The sequence below is a fragment of the Desmodus rotundus genome, chromosome 12, assembly GCF_022682495.2.
Source record: "Desmodus rotundus isolate HL8 chromosome 12, HLdesRot8A.1, whole genome shotgun sequence".
In the NCBI taxonomy this organism is placed as follows: Eukaryota; Metazoa; Chordata; class Mammalia; order Chiroptera; family Phyllostomidae; genus Desmodus; species Desmodus rotundus.
In genome coordinates, this window is record NC_071398.1 from 42,895,788 (window position 1) to 42,916,560 (window position 20,773).

The window sequence follows — 20,773 nt, forward strand, 5'->3', positions numbered from 1 at the left end:
TGCTTAGTCCTCTGTTCCTCACTTGCTTCCTGGCGTCCTCTTGCCTGTGCATCATCTCCCCCACCTTGCCCTGCCTCACTCCTACCACTCACCTTCAGTTCTCAAAGAGACATAGCCTCCTCCAGGAAGCCCTTCCTTCCCCCAGGCTGGGTCAGGCAGCCGATCAGGGCTCCCCCAGCCCAGCCCTTTCTACTCTTTTAAAGTGGAGGGAAGGAAGAAAGGAAGAAGGACATCTTCAAACCAAGAATAAAATAAAACGGAGCATTGGATTTACAAACGCCAGGCACTGTACTAAGCACCCTGTCGCCTGCCTGACATCATTTCCCAATGTTCTCTTTCGTATGCACTCCTCCCAGCCACACGGGGCCTCCTGGCTCTTCCACCCGGGCACAGGGCCTGCATTAGCCAGCTAATCTGTACAACAACTTACCCGCAAGTGTAGTGGTTGGAGAACAGCCTTTATTATGCATGTCAGGAATTGAATACAGCTGCAGTCGTCCAGCTCAACTTGGAAATGGTCCAGCACTTAGCTCACCTAGTGGTTGCTGGCAGTGTTCATTTCCTTGCTGGCTGGGAGCTTGGAGCCCCCTCAGCTTCCTGGCACATGGGCATCTCTGAGGGCAGCTGGTTTCATCAAAAGTGCAAGAAGAACCAGAGAGATAGTTGCAAAGATGGAATTCATTGTCCTTTATAACCTCATGTCAGAAGGGACAGTCCATCACTTCCGCTGTATTCCTTTCCTTAGGATACATGACTGCATGCAGCGCATGCTCAGGGGACGGGATGCTCCAGGGTGTGAATACCAAGAGGCAGGGTGGTGGGGAGCCATATTAGAAGGACTGCCTCCTGCCTCCTCCTGGCCTTTGCAGTCGCCCCTCCCTCTGTGTGGAAGCCTCTTTCCCAGGTCTCTGCCTGGCTTCCTCTCTCAAGCCTTCCTCCAAGGTCCTTTTCTCTCCGAGGCCTTTCCTTGACAACCTTATTTAAATCGCATTGTTCCCCAGGGAGGCTGAATAACGTCCCCAAAGATCTGCAGGCTGTGGTCCCCGGGCCCGTGAGTGTATCCTTGTAGGGCAAAAGGGACTTCGCAGGTGTGAAGAAGTTAGGGATCTCGAGATACCCAGGGGCTCCCTAACTGGAACCAGAGGGAGATCGGACAGAAGCAGAGGCGATGTAACACTGAAGCAAGATGCTCCACTGCCAGCTTTGAAGCGGAAAAGGCGAGGGAACTAACCGATGCTCCCCAGGCGATCCGGAGGGAGTGCAGCCCTGCCAATACCCTGACGTCAGCCCAGTGAAAGTGAGTTCCGACTCCTGGCCTTCAGAAGTGAAAATAAAAGTGCATGTTGTTTTAAGCCACCAAGTTTGGGGTCATTTCTTACAGCAGCTGCAGGAAACGAATGTAGTCACTGACTTGTCAACCATCAGCCGCATATATGGCGGGTCCCATAAGATTATAATGAAGCTGAAAGATTTCTATCACCTAGTGACATCATAGCCACCTTAACATTGTAGCCCACCCACTACCCACGTGTTTGTGGTGACGCTGGTGCAAACACACCCGCTGTGCTGCCAGTCACAAGTATAGCACAGGCCCTGGCCGGGTGGCTCAGCTGGTTGGAGTGTCGTCTCATACACCAAAAGGTTGTGGGTTCAATCCCCAACTGGGACGTGTGAGAGGGAAACAACCAGTCGATGACTTTCTCTCATGCCGGTGTTTCTCTGCCTCTCTTTCTCCCTCCCTCCCATCTCTCTAAAGATAAATAAATAAAATATTTGTTTTAAAATATAAAACCAGTGAATATATCCTTGGGTGAAGGTTTTTTAAAAAGTATAGTACAGTACCTATTACTTGATAATGATAATAAATGACTATGATACGGGTTTGTGTATTTACTGTCCTATACTTTTTATTATTTCAGTTTTTCTTAAAGATTTTATTTATTTTTAGAGAGAGGGGAAGGGAGAGAGGAAGAGAAACATCAATGTGTTTCCTCTCGCGCACCCCCTACTGGGGACCTGGCCCGCAACCCAGGCGTGTGCCCTGACTGGGAATCAGCTGGCAACCCTTTGGTTCACAGGGCGGCACTCAATCCACTGAGCCACACCAGCCAGGGCTACTATGTATTACTTTAGAGTGTACTCTTTCTAATTATAAAAAATACGTGTGCTGTAAAACCGTGCTGTGTTACGCAGACAGCAGCCTCATACATCTTGCCTCGTCTCTTTATTGCATCATTTTCGTTTGTGCTTGATTTAATCTCGTGTTGCTTCATACAGTAACATGCTGTGCAGGCTTGTAGCCTAGCTGCAACAGGACACGCCACACAGCCTAAGTACACAGCAGGCTAGATCCTCTAGGTCTGTGCTCCCTGACGTTCGCGCAACGACGGCATCGCCCAACGTCACATTTCTCAGAACCTGTCCCCGGAGTGAAGCGGTGCAGAGAAAAGAATGAGTTCTCAGGATTCCACTGCAGGTTCACTCCATGGGAACAGAAGCCAAATCGTGTGAGTCGATTATTTTTTATGTAATACGGACACACGGGAGACGTGTTTCCATTAATTTGTGCTTCTGTAGAATTTGAACATTTTCAGAAGATTTTAAGATAAACAGTACACTCAGTTCTCGGTTCCCATCTCAATGCTTAAAACAAAAATTAAACATCACAAATACAAATGTCCCTCCGAGCAGGTTTTTCTAATCCCTTTCACTCTCGATGCATACAGAGATAACCATTACCCAGAATCGAATGGTTTCTATTCTCTTCCTTAAGCGGGTCTGTACTATTAAAATAATCACCTCACACCACATTCCTTATGCTTTTTAAAAATTCAATGTATTTAAACTAAAACCAGAAAAGCTGATTTACCCATTTCTGTTTACGAAGGACCATTTCAAACAGACACCAAAGTCGAGAGAATAACATAACGATGCCCCACATACACTAAAGCTTCCTCAGTTTCTAAGTCAGGGCTGATCTCCATCTACACCCGAGACACTTTTCCTCCCACCAGTCAATTATTATTATTATTTTTTAGTGGTCACCTGAGGGTATGTTTTTATTGATGAGAGAGAGATTAATGTGCGAGAAACATTGATCCATTGTCTCCCAAACACCCCCCAATGGGGGATCGAAACCATAACCTAAGTATGTGCCCTGACCAGGAATTCAACTCACAACCTTTTTGGTGTACGTAAGATGCTCCAACCAACGGAGTCCCCTGGCCAGGGCCACCAGTCAATTATTTTGAGGCAAATTCCAGACATCATGTCATTCCATCCATATTTCAGAAAGTGTATCTTAAAACCACCGGGCCAAATCTGGACCTCCGTCTTGTTTTATCCAGCCCGGCACCTTGTTTCCACCTGGCGGCAGTGCCGAGCTCTCACTTAACTGTTAAGGAGGAGTTACATTTATACAGTCCTAAAATAACATCCAGCCCTTTGAAGGCAACTGCGAGGCTGACATGGTCCCCCGTGAAAATGAGTGTTACAGCCCTGCCTTAAAGACTCTTTGTAAAAACATAACCACAGTGTCATTAACACACCTCGAAAAGAGTACTAATAATTGCTTCATCTTCCCAGAGGTCCAGGCAGTGTTTGAACTTGAGGGCAGTGACTTGTCCCCTTATTCCCTTGGCCACCTTTGCTAGTTCACACGGCAGAAAGGATTTCGCAAATGCTATTAAATTAAGGGTCTTGAGATGAGGCAATCATCCTGAATTATTTGGGAGGATCCAATGTAATCACAAGGATCCTCACAAATGAGAGAGGGAGGCGGGAGAGTCAGAGGAGACGGAACAATGAGTTGGGGGAGACGCAAGTACTGGCTTTGAAGAGAGAAGGGGGCCATAAGCCCAGGAACACAGGCAGCTTCCAGAAGCTAGAAAAGGCACAGACAGAGCTCCTTCCCTAGAGTCCACACTAGCGGCTAGTGTGACTGTGGAACTGAATCCTTAAAATGTTAATTTTCATTAATGTAAATGTATGTATGTATGTATTCTTAGGGTGGGTAGGGAGTGAGAAAGAGGGAAAGAAACATCAATGTGAGAGAGAGACATTGATGGGTTGCCTGTCATATGCGTCCCAACCGGGGACTGAACCCACAACCTAGGTGTATGCTCTGGCCAGTAATCGAACCAGTGACCTTTCACTTTGTGGGACGACGTCCAGAAAACTGAGCCACTCAGGCCAGGGTTAATTAATGTAAATTTAAATAGTTGCATGGGGTTGGTGGTGATTGTATTGGACAGCAATGACAATGCCAGTGATGCAGCTTTATGATTTGTCAGAAACAATACGGAAGAGATAGAGGCTCGTGCTTTGTCAAAACCCTTTAAGGAGCAGTTTAAGAAACAGAGAAGTGGGCCCTGGCTGGTGTAGCTCAGTGGATTGGGTGCTGGCCTGTGAACCAAGAGGTCAAAGGTTGGATTCCCCAGTCAGGGCCTAAGCCTGGGTTGTGGGCCAGGTCCCCAGTAGGGGGCGTGTGAGAGGCAACCACACATTGATGTTTTTTCTCCCTCTCTTTCCCCTTCAGGGCTGTACTCTCAGCAAGGCCACAAGGATTCCCGATACACAGAGGTCTGACAGAAAGGATCTCACAACCCATAATGTCAACACACGGGAGGAGCATATCAACCGTGATTAGAACCAGCAGCAGACTCAACAAGTTACAGAGGTGACGGCCCCAAATGTCAGATGACTGAATTATCAGACATACGCTGTAATATAATAAAAGAGGAAGGGCTGGATTTACCCGAAGAGGTGACTTGAAGGCTGCTTTGCCAAAAACAGGAACAGTGGTGATCATTTATCAAGTCAGAATGGAATTCAGCAAACTACCTTTATTTAGAAAGAAAAACTTCCCCATTTTGTTATCAAACAGGCACTGTGTGAAGGCACGTGGTCGGGGAGAGCGGGAGCAGGGATCCTGGTAGAGAGACCCATGTGCCTCACCTGGTCCCCGCAAAGGCTGCTGGGAGAAATGGGGGCAGAGGTGACTCCCAGGTAAAGCCAGTGGAAGTGGCCCGTCCCACTGGGATGGTGGGTTGACTTGCTTTGAGGGGCTTGGGGAGATGTCTGCACTGGGAGTTGGGGGGCACTTTGGATGGTATCTGGTTTGCCCAGTGTTGGGGGGGGGTGGTCTGAGTTGGCAAATGGGGGGGCTCTCTCTTGCCCCCAATGATTCCCAGCCTCACAACGACCTCCCACAGCTAAGGCAGGTTTCTACACTTAAGGCTAACATTCTCCTTCTCCCCTGGGCTTCCAGGGAAGAGAGAGCTGGGGGCGAGAATCCCGCCCTGGAAGGGTTAGGGGCGCAGGGAGGCGCAGCAGTAGTGGAGCGGGTGGTCCGGAGCGAAGGCAAAGCTGCCTCCTTCTGTCTCCCTTGAAAACATCCTCCTCTCCGGCTAGACCTTATTCCTCTGGGCCTTCACCCTGGGGAAGAGCTGAGGGAAGACAAGAGGTTCAGACACCAGGAGCTGCCACCCCCAAATTGAACGGAGTCACCCACCCATCCCAAACACGAGGCAGTCCCCATCATCCCATGTCTTCCTAAGGGACGGTCTCAGCATCCCCCACACCGCTCTGGAGCCCCTAGAGGCCCCCGTCACCGTTAGGCACAGAGCCCTCCAGTGAGCAGCCGGGTTGATGAACGGGAACGTTCCGCACTGCCTCTCCCTGCCACGTGGCTGTCCGGTGGGGACCCACCTCCTCCGATCCCCAAACCAAAAGAATCGTCTTCTTCCCTAAGTACAGTGGGATCTTCCTGACCTCCTCCACTGACCTAGTAGAATCTCCCTCAATCCTACCATAATTTTATTAATGGATTCTTCCTCACCCTGCCCAAATCAGTGGAATAAAGGTTTCCTCACCTGTAATACACAACCCTTTAATTTTCCCCCACCAATAAAATAATTCCCCTTGGTTAAAATACATTCTTTACCTCCCATTAATATCATTAGGGAGGATAATAAGAATATTTGAGCACGAACCATTCCAATAACCAGTGTGACAGTATTGGTGAAGGGACACAAGTCGGAGGCTCTCCCGTTACTCCCCCATCATTATAACCGGCTTTTCCTCACCGCCCCCCCAGGCGGATATGGACTCTTCTGACCCCACCCACCGATGTATCCGCCTGACCCTCTCGCCCCTTTTTCCTGTGGGAACGCGTCTTTCCTCAAGCGGCCAGCAGGGGGGCCCCGCAATAGCTCCCCGGGACTCACCCCGAAGTAGTTGCGGGGCACGTAGCCCTCCTGGCCGTACAGCGTGGCCCACCACCAGTCCGTCTCCTCTGGCCCGTCCCGCCGCAGCACGGTGACCGACTCGCCCTCGCGGAAAGACAGCTCGTCCCCGAACTCGGCGCTGTAGTCCCAGAGCGCGTACACCACCCCGTTGTGCATCAGCCCCATGCTCTGCTCCACGTCTGGAACCCGAAACGGCAGGGATGGTTAGGGACACGCGGCAAGCTGGGGACAGGGGCAGGCCCTGGGATGGGGCACCCGCCCAGCTGGGGGATGAACCACCGGAACAGTCGAGTACCCCTCTCCGCATAGGGGCGCCTGAGCTGGAGTCAGCTGCCGGGACTGGCAGTCTCCAAATTCCAGAACACTGGCGTCCATCAAGCTGGGCCAACCCCCGAGGCAGGGTCAGTGGTCCCATTCCCTCTGGTACATCAGGTCCCCGTGTCAATTTCAGAGACACAGGTGTCTGCGTTGTCTGCACGGCCCTCACTTTAGTGGTACAGTCTCCACAGAGGACAGCCTCCTATTCAGATGGTACAGCCCTACTCCAGCTCCCCCTAGGAGGAGATCCCCTTTCCAGAAGGTGCAGTCTACCCCACTCCCCCAACCCCAAGTGATTAAGTCCCCCAAAGGCTGCAATAACTTCTCCAGATGGTACAGCCCACCCACACCCTCCCCCCATAGCCCACCATGATCTCCCTCTTTAGGGGTTCAGTGCCCTGCATCCCAATTTCTGCTCCCCTCCCTGCCAGCTGTGCTGCCCAGTCTTCCCCCTCACAGAACTCTCCATGTTGGAGACAGGTAGGACAGACAGTTCACTACTTGTGACGAAGGTGCAGTGGCCCAGTCCCGGCCCGGAGCGCACAGCCCTTCCTCTCTTCAGTGAACACTCTACTTCCCCATAGTGGTCAGATCCCAGCCCACCCCCGTCACCTGTGAGGAAGATGATACAGCCCCACGCTCTAGCCCCTTTTGCAACAGGCACCACAGCCGACTGCCGTTCCTTCGTGTAGCCCCTCTCGGCTCCTCCCTCAAATACCATGCCCCCCCAGGTGTGCACTGCAGAGCCTGGGCACACCCCCCCAGGTACAGCCTACCTAGTTCCTCCCATTACCTGGTTAGGTGATGTGGCCCCCCTCCTGGAGGTGTGGCGTACAGCTCATGTCTCCCTACAAGTGGAAGAGTCCCCCAGCCCCTCCACGGAAGCCATGGCCTGCTCACCTGCGGGCTGTGTGCTGCTGTACCTCCCCCAGGTGGCAGAGCCCACCTGCCCAACCCTATCTACGCCAGGTAGGTGGTGTAGTTGGAATGTCCAGCTCCCCACCCCCACCCCCAGGTGAGAAAGCAGATGAACTGTGCAATCTCCACCACCACTTTTCTCCCTGCAGGAGTCCAGCTTGTGTGGCACAGCCCTCATGGCCCCCTCTCCCCTCAAGGTAGCACAGGTGGCCTATCTGCCACCCTTTCTTAAGGTACTTGTGCCACATGGTTGGAACAGCCCCCAAGTCCTCTCTCTGGTGAATGTGAGGGGCAGTCTGCCAGCCTCCCCTACTCTCAACACCTGCCAGATGGGTGCCCAGGACCCCACGACCCCCTCCCCCAGAATTGCTCCAGCCCACCAGCCCCGTGCCTCGCACCTGCCAGGTAAGTGGCGCAGTCCGTGTAACCCTCTCGGTAGGGGTCGCACTTCTCGATGGCAGTGGCGCCATCACTGAGCGTGGTGGCGAAGATGGCTGCACCGTGCTGCACCAGGGCCGTGCAGATGGCCGTGTCGTTGCACGACGCTGCGCAGTGCAACGGCGTCCTAGGCAAGGGAGGCAGGCGTGAGCAGCAGCGTGGCTGACGGCGGAGGTCTAGGCCCCCAGCGCTGTCCCTGCCCTAAGCTCGCCCCGGGTCCGGGCTCACCAGCCGTGGCTGTCGGGGGAGTTGACGTTGGCTCCCGCCGCAATGAGGAAGTCTACGATGGGGTAGTTGGCGCCGCAGATGGCGTTGTGCAGGGCCGTGATGCCCTCCTCATTGGGCTGACTTGGGTCGTTCATCTGGGCGGGTGCGAGACCGAGAGGCTCAGTACCCCGCCGCCCACCTGTTCACGTTAGCGCCCGCGCTCCGTGCCGCGCCAGCCCGGCTCTCCCGCAGCGCTCACCTCCTTCACCGCCTGCTGCACCATGTCCAGCTCCCCGGTCAGCGCGGCGTCCAGCAGGAGCACCAGCGGGTTGAGACGAGCGCGGCGGCCCTTGCGAGGGGATCCAGCTTTGCGCAGCACCGAGCGCATCTCCTGGGGCGCAGAGTGGGGAACCTCAGAGGCTTGCGGGGACTGTTAATATACCCATTACCCAAAGGGGAACACAGAGGTTCAGGGACCGGGCGGCAGCCGCCTCAGCAGGCTGTGGGAAGGGAGGTGGCTCACTCAGTTCTGCATCACCTGGTCCCCCACAAGTCAGGGAATCCAGTGATTTGGAAATCTTGGCTCTGAGAGCTGAGAGGAAGCTGGGAGATAATCGGGTGGATGATTGTGGAAGTGTCATCTCTTTTTAATAAAAATATAAATGCTATGAAACACACGTGACAAAATGTCACCAAAAGCTAATCCCAGATGTTTGGAATGGTGTATTTATCATACATTCCTTGTGCTTTCTTGTCTTTGGGTTTCAAGAGATTCATTTATGCTGAGCACGAAGCATTTGGGATTCTGGTCTTTGATGTCAGTAAGTTCCAGGTTCTGGAATTCGGAGACCCCAAAAGCCACTGATCCCAAAACTCTGATGCTCAGTTATTTGAAGTTCCCAAAATGCTTTGAGTCCAGAAATGCTAACTTGTGCCATTTTGTATTGCTGAGGACCCGGGACACGGCATTCCCAAGGTTCTATGATTGAGAACTTGACCATTATATAGTTAGAATTTCCTTCCAAAGGAGTGGAAGGAAGTACTGTAGATGTTAAGTCATGGTTCTCTCTCCGAGTGCTGTGATTTCGACCTCTTCATTCTAGTGTTACCTATTTCCTCCAAGTTTCTATGGTGTTTGGTTACTCCTTTCTAGTGGAAGTAGTCACTTAAAATATAAATCTGTATAACAACATATTAGTGTACTAATCTGTGACTTTGTGACTTTAAGCATCAGTAATAACCAGGCCCTATATTACTTTTTAATTCTAAGATCTTAGCCTTCAAACCTCCAGGGCTCTCAGCTTCTGGAATGCTACCATTCCAAGACTGTGAGGCCAGGGCTGAATTCTCGAATTCTGTGGGTTTGCAAGTTTCTCCGTGGCCAGGATTTTGTGATTCTACATTGACGCAACTGGACCATTTCAAGACAAACTCATTCTTCCATTCTTGATCCTAAGCCTCAACGGTTCTTGGTTCCACCCTTAGGAGCAGGCATTTTGGGGTGCCCCCACTACTTCGGGCATTGTTCCCCTTCCTCTGTCTCCCCTCACTGAGCAATCAGGACTGCTCCATGTGACTACACCCTGCCCCCCCCCCCCAGCCAAGATGCAGGGACTGGACCAAGATCCAGCCGGAGGTCATCCCCTGGCCAGATGTTAACAACAGTAATAGCAGTTAACAGTTAAGTGCCAGGCACTATTCTAAGCGGTATGCTAATATATGTAACCCTCGCAGCAGCCCCATTTTATGGTTATTCTCAGCCCCATTTTACAGATGAGAAAATTGAAGCCCAGAGAGGCTAAGTGTCTTGCCCAAGGTTGCACAGCTGGTTAGCGCTGTGGAGCTGGGATCTGAACCCAGGCAACTTAGCTTGACACTTAACCATAACACGCACAGCCTCGGCAGCCAGAGACTTGCTCTCGAAAACTGGAACGGAAGATGCTCCAAGTAGACTCAGAGGACCCCATGGGCTTGAACTAAGAGGTCATTTTGAGTCAGAGCTGGCTGGGCCATTTCTAGCCATGGTGTGGGCTCATGGAGGAATAAAAGGAGAGAGAAGATCTCCAAAGAAAGCTGAAACAAGAGTCTGTGTGGCGACCAGGGAGTGAAATGGTGACTGCCTGGATTCAGACAGGCTTTTCAGGTTCCGGGACGAACCCTCTGCCTGCCAAGACGCAGTCATTTCCAGGGTGTAAGACTCCACAGTTCCTAGCCAGGTAGCTCAGTTGGTTAGAGCGTTGTCCCGATACACCGACGTTGGAGGTTCAATCCCCGGTCAGGGCACATACAAGAATCAACCAAGGCATGCATAAATGAGTGGAACAACAAATTGATCTCTCTCTCTCTCTCAAATCAATAAAAATAAAAGACTCCATGATTCCTGAAAAGATGACCTTGAGGCAGTGGTGGGGATATTGGAGAGGGGGAGGGAAAGGTCTGAGTGGCCAAGTCCTCCAGATGCCCTCCATCCATGTTCCACCTTTCTTCTGAACATGGGCACAGTAGATTAAAGACTACATTTCCCAGCCTCCCCTGTGGCTGGGTTCCTAGCCGATAGGGTGTGGCAGATGTCGTGTGCGCAATTTCCCGGTTCTGTCCTAAAAGGGAAGGGGCGCTTCCCCTGTGCTAATATTCCCCACTTTCTTCCTGTATTACTCACCATGCTCTGCAGCTGCTCTGGTGGGCTGCTCTGGGGTGGGGCCGGGGCCGGTATGGGAGCTGGTGGGGCAGGGGCAGGGGGCCCTGCCCTGGCCTCGGATCCCTCAGAGATGGAGGACAGCTCGGGCTCAGGCCCCCCAGGCACGCCATGCCGATGGAAGAGGCGGCTGATGATCTGCTGGTACTGCTTCTTGTGGGTGGGGGGCAGGGCTACAGCAGGGCTCTGCTCCATAGAACCCCTGCGTTTGAGGGGCCGCGGAATCTCCGCCAGCACCCGCGCCACCTCCTCCAGCTCGGGCACCGACTGTGCCTCAGGTGGCAGAGCTGGCTGCAGCCGCGTGGGGCTGAGGGGCCGAGTCACAGTGCCTTCATCCACATCGCCGGCCTCCAGCACTGGCGCCAGCAGCCCCTCCAGCTCTGGTTCAGGCTCCAGCTCAGCAGGGGCTTTGGGGGTGCCTAGAAGGAACGAGAGACAAATCAGAGGAGGGGCTCTCAGAAGACCCCACCCCCAAGACTCCCTCCCCACAACTTTCACAACCTGGGAGCAGCACCTGATTTGCTGTGTGACCTCAGGGCAGTTCCTTGCTCTCTCCGGGTTACACTTTCCCTGGGCTGGGACTAATATACAATGATGACATGTCCCATTTATCAAGCACTTAGCCTGTGGCTGGTGCTTTACATGCTTGTCTTACTGACGTCTCACCTCACTGCGCTATAAGGTAGTTATGGCTATCACCTCATCATGGAGAGGGAAGCCAGGTCTCAGAGAGAGCAAGCCAGGTGCCTGATGACATACGGTGTGGATTCGGACTCACTGCCCTCTGACTCCGCACTCCTACCATCGTGCAGGCTGACGATCTAAGGTTCTAAGAATTCTCCCTCCTGACCCATCAGGCAGAGAAAACTCCTGCTGGAACTAGGATCCTGGTCGTGGTGGTCTCTGCTGTCTGATTCCTCCCATCAGAGCTCTTAAAGCAGGCAGGCACAATAATGATCACTCTCTACACGTTACTATACATTGAATGCCCATCACAGTCTGTGCAGTAGATATTGTCAACCTCTTTCTCTCTTTTTAGAAGATTTTATTTATTTATTTACTTATTTTTAGAGAGGGGAAGGAAAGGAGAAAGAGAGGGAGAGAAACATCAATGTGTGGTTGCCTCTCGCACCCCCTCCTGGGAACCTGGTCCGCAACCCAGGTATGTGCCCTGACTGAGAATCGAACTAGTGACCCTTTGGTTCGCAGGCCGGCGCTCAATCCCCTGAGCCACACCAGCCAGGGCTCAACCTCTCTTCACAGATGAGAAAAGTGAAGCTCAGATAGGTTAACTGATTTATCCTGAGTCACACAGCAAGTCAGAGGTGGAGAGGGGCTCAAAAACCAGTCTGCTTACCTCCAAGCCCTGCACTGGTCTCACGCCAGAAAATATTATAATTATGATAACACATGTGATTGTGATAAGCTGACTATACATCAGGCCTCATTTTAAGGACTTTATATAAATTAAATAATCTAATACCATATCCCAATAAGATAGGTTCTATCGTCATCTTTTACACTCAAGGAAGTTGAGGTCCAGAGAGGTTAAGTGACTTGTCCACGTCACACAGCACGGCGCCAAGCAGTCTGACTCCAGTCCATGCTTAACCACTGCGCTGTCTGTAACTAGCTCCCCAACAAATTTCAGAGTTTGTGGAGCCTAGCTCTCTCTGCAGGGACCGGGGCTGAAAACAGGTGCTTGGCTGTGATGGCACCCCCTGCTGGTCGAGTCCCCAGTCATTTGCCCTCCCTTCACCAAGCCCTCTGGAACCCCAACTGCAGACTCACCTTCACTCCAGGTCGGTTGGGGGATCTGGGGCACTGGGGCAGGAGGTTGAGGCTGGGGCTGGGGCTGAGGCTGGGGCTGTGGTTGTGCCTGGGGCTGTGGGGGCAGCTGGGGCTGTTGCTGGGGCTGGGGCTGGGGCTGGGGCGGTGCCTGGGGTTGCAGAGGCAGCTTAGGTGGAGGAGCTCTGGAGATGGAGGAGCCAGGGAACATGGACCTGCTGGCCCCGTGCTCCCAGAAGGCGTTCTGCAGCTTAAATATCATGCTGAGGGGGATGGGGCGCTGGCGGGGGGCACCGCGGGGCTGGGGGTTAGAAGGGGGCATGGGGATACGGCTGACAGGCTGCCAGCTTCGGGGCAAAGTGCCTGATGGCCCAGCAGAGCCCAGCGATCGGCGATAGCTGCCCACATCAGAACGCCTGTCACTGGCCAGAGGGGAGACCTTGTAATTGCGGGGCAAGGTGGCGCTGGTGAGGTTGTCCTGGGGGAGAAAGAGGGGAAGAGGGAAGGAAGAAGGGGCTCAGGCAGGAGGAAGATAAGGCTCAGGGAACGCTACAGGAAGGGAGGGCAAAAGGTGAGAAGGGAGAGAAGGATGTGAGGGAAGCTGGAGAGAGTGAGGGAAGGAGGAAAGGGAAGGGTTGGAAATCCAGGATAAAGAAGGAAGAGCTTGAGGAAGGGCACAGAAAGTGGGGGCCACAGCCTGGCGGGGGAGGCCAGCCCTGACTCCACTCCCTGCCCTTGCCCATCAGCCCCCTCCACAAGCTTCTCCTTCCCCTCACCTTGCCGGTGGCCCCCAGCCCATCCAGACTGCTCTCTCTCCACGGTAGCAGCTGCAGGCTCGGTGAGGAGGGCCTCGTGAAGACGTCTAGGCCTAAGATGGGGGAATCATTAGGGTCTGGGAGTCGCCTCTCCGGCACCCTCCACACGCCCCTCCCCCCTCCCCCGGACCTCCCATCACTGACGTTCGTAGCTAGCTGTCCGTGAAGACTTCTTCTCGTAAGCTACGTCCAGATCCGACTCGTTCCAGACTTTGGGAGGCCGCCGTCGCAGCATTAGGTCATCTGGGGAGAGGTGGTAAATGAGGATGCGAGAGGCAGCTAGCCCCAGGTCCTTCACCCCACCCAACCCCGACCCCTGAGCTCCAGTTCGACCCCCGGGTTTACCCTGGGCGCGCAGAGGCGGGGCAAGGGCGCTGCTGCCCATGCCCAGCAGGGGGCTCCCAAAGGCAGCTGGCGCGTCGTAGGCGGCCACGGGGCGAGGCGAGGGCCCGCGCTCCGGGAAGAAGACCTGGGGTCCCTCGGCCAGGGGGCTGCCACGTGGGGAGCTGGCGCGGCCCAGGAAGTCGAAGGGCGTGGGGGGACCCTGCTGGCGGAGCGGTCCCGAGCCGGGCCGTGGGGAAGGCGCACGGCCGAGGGAGCCGCCTGCGCCATCGAAGGCGCGGGGCCTGGACGGGGGCGCGTGGTCCAGGCTGCTGTAGGCGTCTGGCTGCAGGTAGAGCGGGGTGCGTGGTGATGACGGCCGGCCCTTAGCGGACAGCGAGCTGTAGGGGAGCAGAGTCGGGGCGCTCTCAGAGCGTCCGAACGGGGTGTCTGTGCCGTCGCTGGTCGCCCTCCAGGAGGACCCGCGGCTGCTGAAAGGCTCGGAGACCGGGCTGGAGCTATACCGGAGCATCTGAGGCTGGGACATTGAGGGGTCAATGGAGACATTAGTAGAGGGTTGGGAGGAGGTCAAAATGGGTCACTGAAAATCAACCCAAGGCAGGTCGGACCGGGGCTGGAGATTGAGGCACCAAGAGCCCAGCGAGGGCTGTTGGGGGGCAGAGCCCTGAAATCAGGACAGAGGCTAGCCCAACCATACAGCGCCTTGGAGCCACTTAGAAAAAGGCCTTTTCCTTCCGTGGGTCCTCCTGGGTGTCCACTTCCACTCGTCCCCTTTTTAAAGTGTCCTTAAATCGCCCACAACCCGCATAACGCTACCCACCAGCCTTGCCTGAACTCCAGGCAGAAAGAAGCTGGCTTTGGGGGGGGGGGGCCAGGATGGGGACCGGGCGAGCGGGCTCACCCTAAGCGGGGCTCCAGCCTGAGAGCCAGGTGGCGTCGGAGAGTCTGACCACAGCGACTCCAGCTGCTTGGTCAGTTCGTCGACCTTGGCTGCAGCCGTGTCCAGCTCCATCTGCTTCAAGTCCATATGCTTCATGGCCAGAGCTGGGCGGGCGGGAGTGGCGGTAAGGCCCGGGACCTCCAGGTAAGGGCCCGACTCCGCGCCCGGCCGCCCCTCCCCCACCCAGACCCCTTCCCAAGCTCACACTGGAAGTTCAGGTCCAGAATGTCCCCTGCGCCCTGGAATGCCTCGCTGTCCATGGTGCCTGCCGGAGCGGGGCGCCTGCGTTCGGGGTGGGAGGGAGAAGAGTCTTCTCAGACACCGCCCCTCTGAGCGCCCGAAGCGGGCCGAGAGGAGCAGGACAGCGCCTTTACTCTGCTAGTTCCTTCCACTGTAAGGGCTATGTCCCTCCACTTCCCTGGCTGGGAAATGCCAACTCCTTCAAAACCCTCCTGGAAGATGCGGGTCAATTCACTCTTTACATGGCTCGTTGTCCATGTGTCTCAGCCCTAATAAGACTTGAATCATTCCTTCAAAAGTTAATCCATTGATCGCCTACTATGCGCCAGGCATTATAGTGAACAGAGGATGCAATAAGAATATCTATCGATTACTGAATGCCTACTATGGATCAGGAGACACTGAGCTAGGTGCTGAGGATATTTTTATAAATAATGATTGTTCTGCCTACTGAGGGCCAGGATCTCTGCTAGTGGCTTGATATAATAAAATAAAACAATCATTTGTTGATGAGCCACTGCCTCCTAGAATTGTGCCAAATGCTTTGCACCCAATACTTCATTCAATGGTGAAATCAGCATAGCAGGCAAGGAAGCGGGGCTCAGAGACATTTGTTCAAGGTCACCTTGCAAGCGGCCAGCGGTACTAGGATTCACGCCTGGATCTACCTTGTTATTTTGGGTCATCTCCACCAGAATGGAAGGGTCCCAGAGGGCAAGGATCACTCAGCCTCCTGTCCTGAGTCCCCCCCCCCCCAAAGGAGTCCTAGTCCACAGAGACCCAGTGTACACGGGAAGAACAGGGAAGTGGCCAGGGGAGGCTGGGCTGCTGTGGTCATCGGCCCACAGGCCAGCAGGAACCGGTCAGGCCAGCACTATCCCCATCCCCACAGTAGCTGCCACGCCCACCAGCTCTGCCACTTCCCCAGGCTTCACCTACCGCTTGGCTTTGGCGGTTCAGGCGTGGGCAGCGGGGCGGGCTGGGACATGCCGATCCCAGCTTCTGTCTGAGAAGCCTCAGAACAGAACCTGTTGGAGCTGGTGGCTTGTTTGGGTGTGTTGGGAGTGTATAACCTTGGGCAACATGTCCCCTTTCCTCCCTGGGCCTCAGTTTCCCCAACAGTGAAGGGAGGTAAATTAACTGTTCAGAGAGGCCTCTTCAATCTCTCAGTGGCCTAGATTCTAACATTTAAGGACCTTGAGATTGTTCTACAGAACCAAAAACCTTTAGCTTGAGAGTCAACTGTTGGAAAGTTCTGAGTCCAAGATTCTATCTGGAACATTCTAGAATTCTCCAATTTGGCTAGCCTAGGTTGCCCATCCTCCTGCACCACGTTCACTCTCTCCGAGGACCCTACTGTCCCAAAAGTCCGGGCAGCTGTGTGGTGTGGCGCAGTGGCCAAGAGCAGAAGGAAGGAGCCAGGCTTCCAGGGATCTAATCTGGTGGTTCCACTGCCCGACCCTGACAAGACTGCCTCGGTCTCCTGATCTGTAACATGAGGAACAGCAGTCTACCCCAGAGAACTGTGGGGAGGACCCAAGTGGCCAGAAGGTGCCAAGAGGAATTAATGCCTCAGACAGCAGAGACTACGGAAGTCAAAACTCGGGTCTTTTAGAATCTCAGAGATACAGAGGAAACATTCTGTAAGTGTCTGGTAAAATATAAAAACGGATCAATTCTATGCGGCCCCCGGTGCCAGCACTGAAGGCAGCGAGTGCTTCTTCTGGGGATGTCATGATTTCCAGATTTCTGAGACTCTCAGATCCCACGCTGACATCCTCTGGCTCGGAGGAAATGCCTAGGCTGGGCGTGGGGCCCGACCCGAGGCTGGTGCGGACCGAGGGACAGTCGGGGCCGCCAGGGGGCGCTCCGGGTGACGGCCCGACCCCCAGCCCAGCGGAAGGACAGCTCCTGAGCTCAGACCCCGGGAATGCTCGGCGGGTCCAGGCAGGTGCAAAACCTCCCGCGGCAGGGGGGCAGGGGTCGGGCGGGGCGTGAGGGCTGCGCGGGCGGCGCCTCTGCTCCCAGGCCCTTGCCCTCCATCCCCAGGTCCTCTCCAACCTCCACCCCCCCCTCGAGCTTCCGCTTCTCCCCTCCCATCCGCCCCTAGCTCTCTTTTCCAGGCCTTCTCCGCACCCCAGGCAGGTACTTTGGGTTAAGAATCCCGACAGGAGGGAGGGAGTGGCGCTTCCTGGAGGAATCACCCTCGGTAGAAGCCAGGTCAGAGTGCCAGGCTGGCCTGGGGAAACCCAGGCTGTAATCCCACAGCTCCGTGCGGACGGACTGATGCTGAGAGTGTCCCCACCCTCTCTGGGACTTGGTTTCCCTCTCTGGAGACAGCTGTGGAATGGGCTAGGGCGTCCCCTCTCTAAGCCTCTGCGCCTCAGTTTCCTCGTGTGCATCATGCGGGGTTTAATACCTTCACCTCACAGGGGTGTGAGATTTGAGTAAGGTCATGTAGGCACAGAGTCTACGTTGGAGCGGTGCAGGGCACCGAGTGCAGTTCACACATACAGGATTCTTATGGCGGTCTTCCTGCGCTGCTCATTAAGTGAGGGCTCAATACCCAAAGTACTATTTCCCCCCAAAAAGGGCCCTTTCAACTCTTTCTGAGATTCTAAAAGCCCTGCCTTCTTTTTTTTTAATCTCTGGAGACTTGACTTCCTGAGCCCTAAGCGCTACACGCACATTCCTGAATTCTGGCCAGGGGTCATCCACAACAATTTAAGCACAGGGACCTGAGCAACCCTGGAAGGTTCCAGACAGAAAGTGGCAAAAGCCCAGGGTGTGGGCTGTGTCTGCTCTCCAGCCTCAGTTTCCCCACTGGCGTAGGGAGAAGTCATTCCCGGAGGTGGGGGCCAGCAAAGCTCATTGGAAGTGACAGCTCTGAACAGTCGCCCGGGACAATGGGAACCATCCGGTCTACCCACCCGCCCTGAGCCTGGCGCGCTGTGAGCTCGGCCTTGGCAGCCTGGTTATTATTGTTAATGTCATCGCGGACTATCAACAAGTGCCTGTCAAGCCCAGATTTTTAGGAAGTTCTTCCCGCTCTCCTCAGAGCCCTTTGCCTCCCTCCCAGCCCTTGTTTAATCCCTTCACATGACACAGGGTGGAGAGAAGGGGAAGACAGACAGACCGAGGTGCAGGGCCCTGCCCTCCCCCTGCTTCAAGGACAGACACACGCCTCCAGAATTAGCCTCTATCCCTCCCTTATCTCCCACGCTACCTCAGGTCAGAGAGGTGGGGGTGGGGGTGACACTTCTCACCTCGGGGTCAGAGCCAGGAACCCCTCTGAGGGAGAAGGTTAGTCAGAAAATCTGGTGGGAATGGATGGAATTCTGCACCCCAGAGAGCTGTGGAGGGAGAGGGACCCAAATCTTCACCCTCCCCGCCAGCTCTGACCTCTAAGCCTCGATTTACTCCCATCCTCTCTGTGTAACGACTGTGTACTGGCCAGCCATGCAAGCCTCCCAGAATCCAACCCCACCTTCTGGAATTCTGCCCCCGGTTCTATCTGGAGCGCCTGCCCTCTGCAAACCCTAGCTGTCTCCCACCTCCGTGGGGCAATCGGCCGCACCACGCCCGTGCCAGGGGGTGCTCTGGGGCGGAGGTCCCTTCTCTGGTTAGGCAGGTCTGACGCCTCGGTTAATGACATGTTGGGAAGCACCCAGCGGCACAGAAGGGGTTGTAGAGCTGCCCCTGTCCTTCTCCCCCCAGCCCCCATCCCAGAGCCAGAAAGGGGGGGGGGGGAGGCAGGGACACAGTGTGCAGAGGGTGGTATTTGTCTTGCTCCATTTCAGGGACCCGGGTTCCACTATCCCCACCCCACCCTTAAGTCTTGGAGACTTACGGGCTCAGTGGAGAACAAGGGCAGTGGGGATGGCCGCCCAGTTCCAGAGCCCCAGCCATCTGAGCCTCCCATTTCTGTCCAAGACTCAGGCATCTTGTACCCCAATTCTACTCAAGGACTCAGGGTTCTGAGAGCCCCCAGTTCGAGGAGCTCAGGAGTCCCAGCCCCAACACACTCCAGGACCGTGGAGTCCGAGTCCTCTATTCCAAGAACTTAAGCATCTAGGCTCCCTTTACTTCTGCTCAGTACATCAGGTATCCGAGTTCTCTCCTTCCAAGGACCCTGGCGTCTGTGCACCCCTAATTCCGCGCTGGGACCCAGCGTCTGAGTCCCCTCCCAGTCCTTCCAGAGACGCGGGTGTCTACTCTCCCGGAGCCGCTGAACCCCAGGGGGGTGAAACTCACGGATCCAGGGCAGATCCTGGCACCAGGGGGCTTCCTCGGGCTCCGGCTCCGACTCCGGCGGCGGGGAGCGGAGGACGGGGCGGGGCAGGCTCCGGGAACAGGTTAGACAACGTGACTCCGGCAGGAGGGAGGCGGGTCCCCGAGGGGCGGGGGAGCCGGGGTCGCTCCGAGCGCCTTGGGACTTGTAGTCCCGGAGGAGCAGGGCACAGACTGAGCCATTCCCATCAGGAGTCATGTGAAGTCTATTTCACAGAGAGGAAGGGCGAGGCCCAGAAGCCTAGGGCGACCTGGCCACGGAAATAGAGTCCAGCCTTCTACCTCTCTGAGGCTGCGGGTGACGAACTCCTGAGTTCCTGCCCATCCCTCCCGGCTCACTTTCCCCCTTCTTTTTTGAAGATTTGCACACCACCAAAGGAGTAGAAGGTTAGAGGCTGGGGGAGACTCACACGCCACGCCCCTAGAAAGAGAAGAGAGCCCCGCTAAATCAGTATCCCCTCAGGTCTCTAAGCCTCAGTCTCTCCGCCGGTAAAAAGGGTGGGTTGGATCTTTACAGGATCTTCCAACAACAGCGCCCAAGGCTGGGACTACAATCCCTAGCAGCGTCCGGACGTAGGTCTGGCGCCTCCCTTCCTCGCGTCCTCTGGGAATTGTAGTCCGGGAGCCCGCAGGGGCTAAGTCCCCGCGTTTCGCCCACGCGCGGGAACTGTCCCGCGATCCCAGGCTGACCCTCCCTCCGCTCTGAGAAGCTGCTGTCTTTGAAAAGAGGGGTACCCCAATTCAGGAGTAGGATCCGCAATCTCGGCAGAGGGGGCGGGAAGCGGCGCTGACACACCGGCTAGGAATGCAGTTGGGTCACCCTGTCTAGCCGCTGTCTCGCGGCTCCGCCCGCCGCCCCACGCGATGCAGTAACTGTCAGAAGGGGCGTGGACGCGTCCCCCAAATCTGGGCCCACGTGTAGCTGTTTACACGCGCCCCGGGTCCGGGAAGGGGCTCTGATCTACTACCCCTCCCTTCTTCAAGGCCTTCGGGAATGTGTCCCCCCAAATGACTAAATCCTCCGGGACATCTACCCCTCTCGCTGGACCCCCAAGTCCTACCCTTCAGCCTGCACTGCCCCACTCGGGACTAGCTCCAGAGTCTGGAGGCTCCGCCCAGAGACACACAGGCCCCGCCCCTATCTTTCCCGCTCCCCCAAAGTCCAGAAGCCCCGCCCCTGGATGATAATTCAACCCCCCGGAGAAATTACCCCTTTCCTCCATTTCCCCACTCCTTCCACTCAAGTCCTTAACTTCCGAGGCATCTGGGCCTCCCCAGAAGGAACTGTAACACAGAAAGCACAGCCATGCCAATCAAGACTCTTACCTATCTCTTTAAGAATTTCAGACCAATCGACCTTCCTGTCTCTTTAAGAGTAAGGCCCTATCAGTGTGACTGCCCCTTTAAGGCGACGTTGGCGCAAATAATGTCTGCGAGACTAAGGGAGACTCCCGCCGGGACCAGGCGGGGCTCTACCTCCCGCTAGACATCGAATCAGCTGCTCTAGCGAGCAAATTTACAGGAAAAGACGTGT

The 20,773-nt window shown here is 55.2% G+C and overlaps 1 protein-coding gene across 2 annotated transcripts; it reads right to left on the reverse strand.

The window, feature by feature from the left end:
* Window positions 1-4,824: 4,824 nt before the first annotated feature.
* Window positions 4,825-20,711, reverse strand: PPP1R13L (protein phosphatase 1 regulatory subunit 13 like). 2 transcript variants are annotated; one of them, XM_053914509.1, is made up of 13 exons: window positions 20,566-20,711; window positions 14,915-14,991; window positions 14,671-14,813; window positions 13,773-14,286; window positions 13,572-13,670; window positions 13,389-13,480; window positions 12,616-13,090; window positions 10,789-11,243; window positions 8,389-8,520; window positions 8,151-8,284; window positions 7,883-8,049; window positions 6,228-6,427; window positions 4,825-5,447 (listed from the first exon to the last, which is right to left on the reverse strand). In XM_053914509.1, the coding sequence occupies exons 2-13, from the start codon at window positions 14,967-14,969 to the stop codon at window positions 5,409-5,411; spliced, it is 2,505 nt and encodes an 834-aa protein (XP_053770484.1). In that variant the 5' UTR covers window positions 14,970-14,991; window positions 20,566-20,711; the 3' UTR covers window positions 4,825-5,408. The 2 variants fall into 2 exon arrangements, with proteins under 2 accessions (XP_053770484.1, XP_053770483.1); XM_053914508.2 differs by lacking the exon at window positions 20,566-20,711 and adding an exon at window positions 19,204-20,047.
* Between the last annotated feature and the right edge of the window lie 62 nt (window positions 20,712-20,773).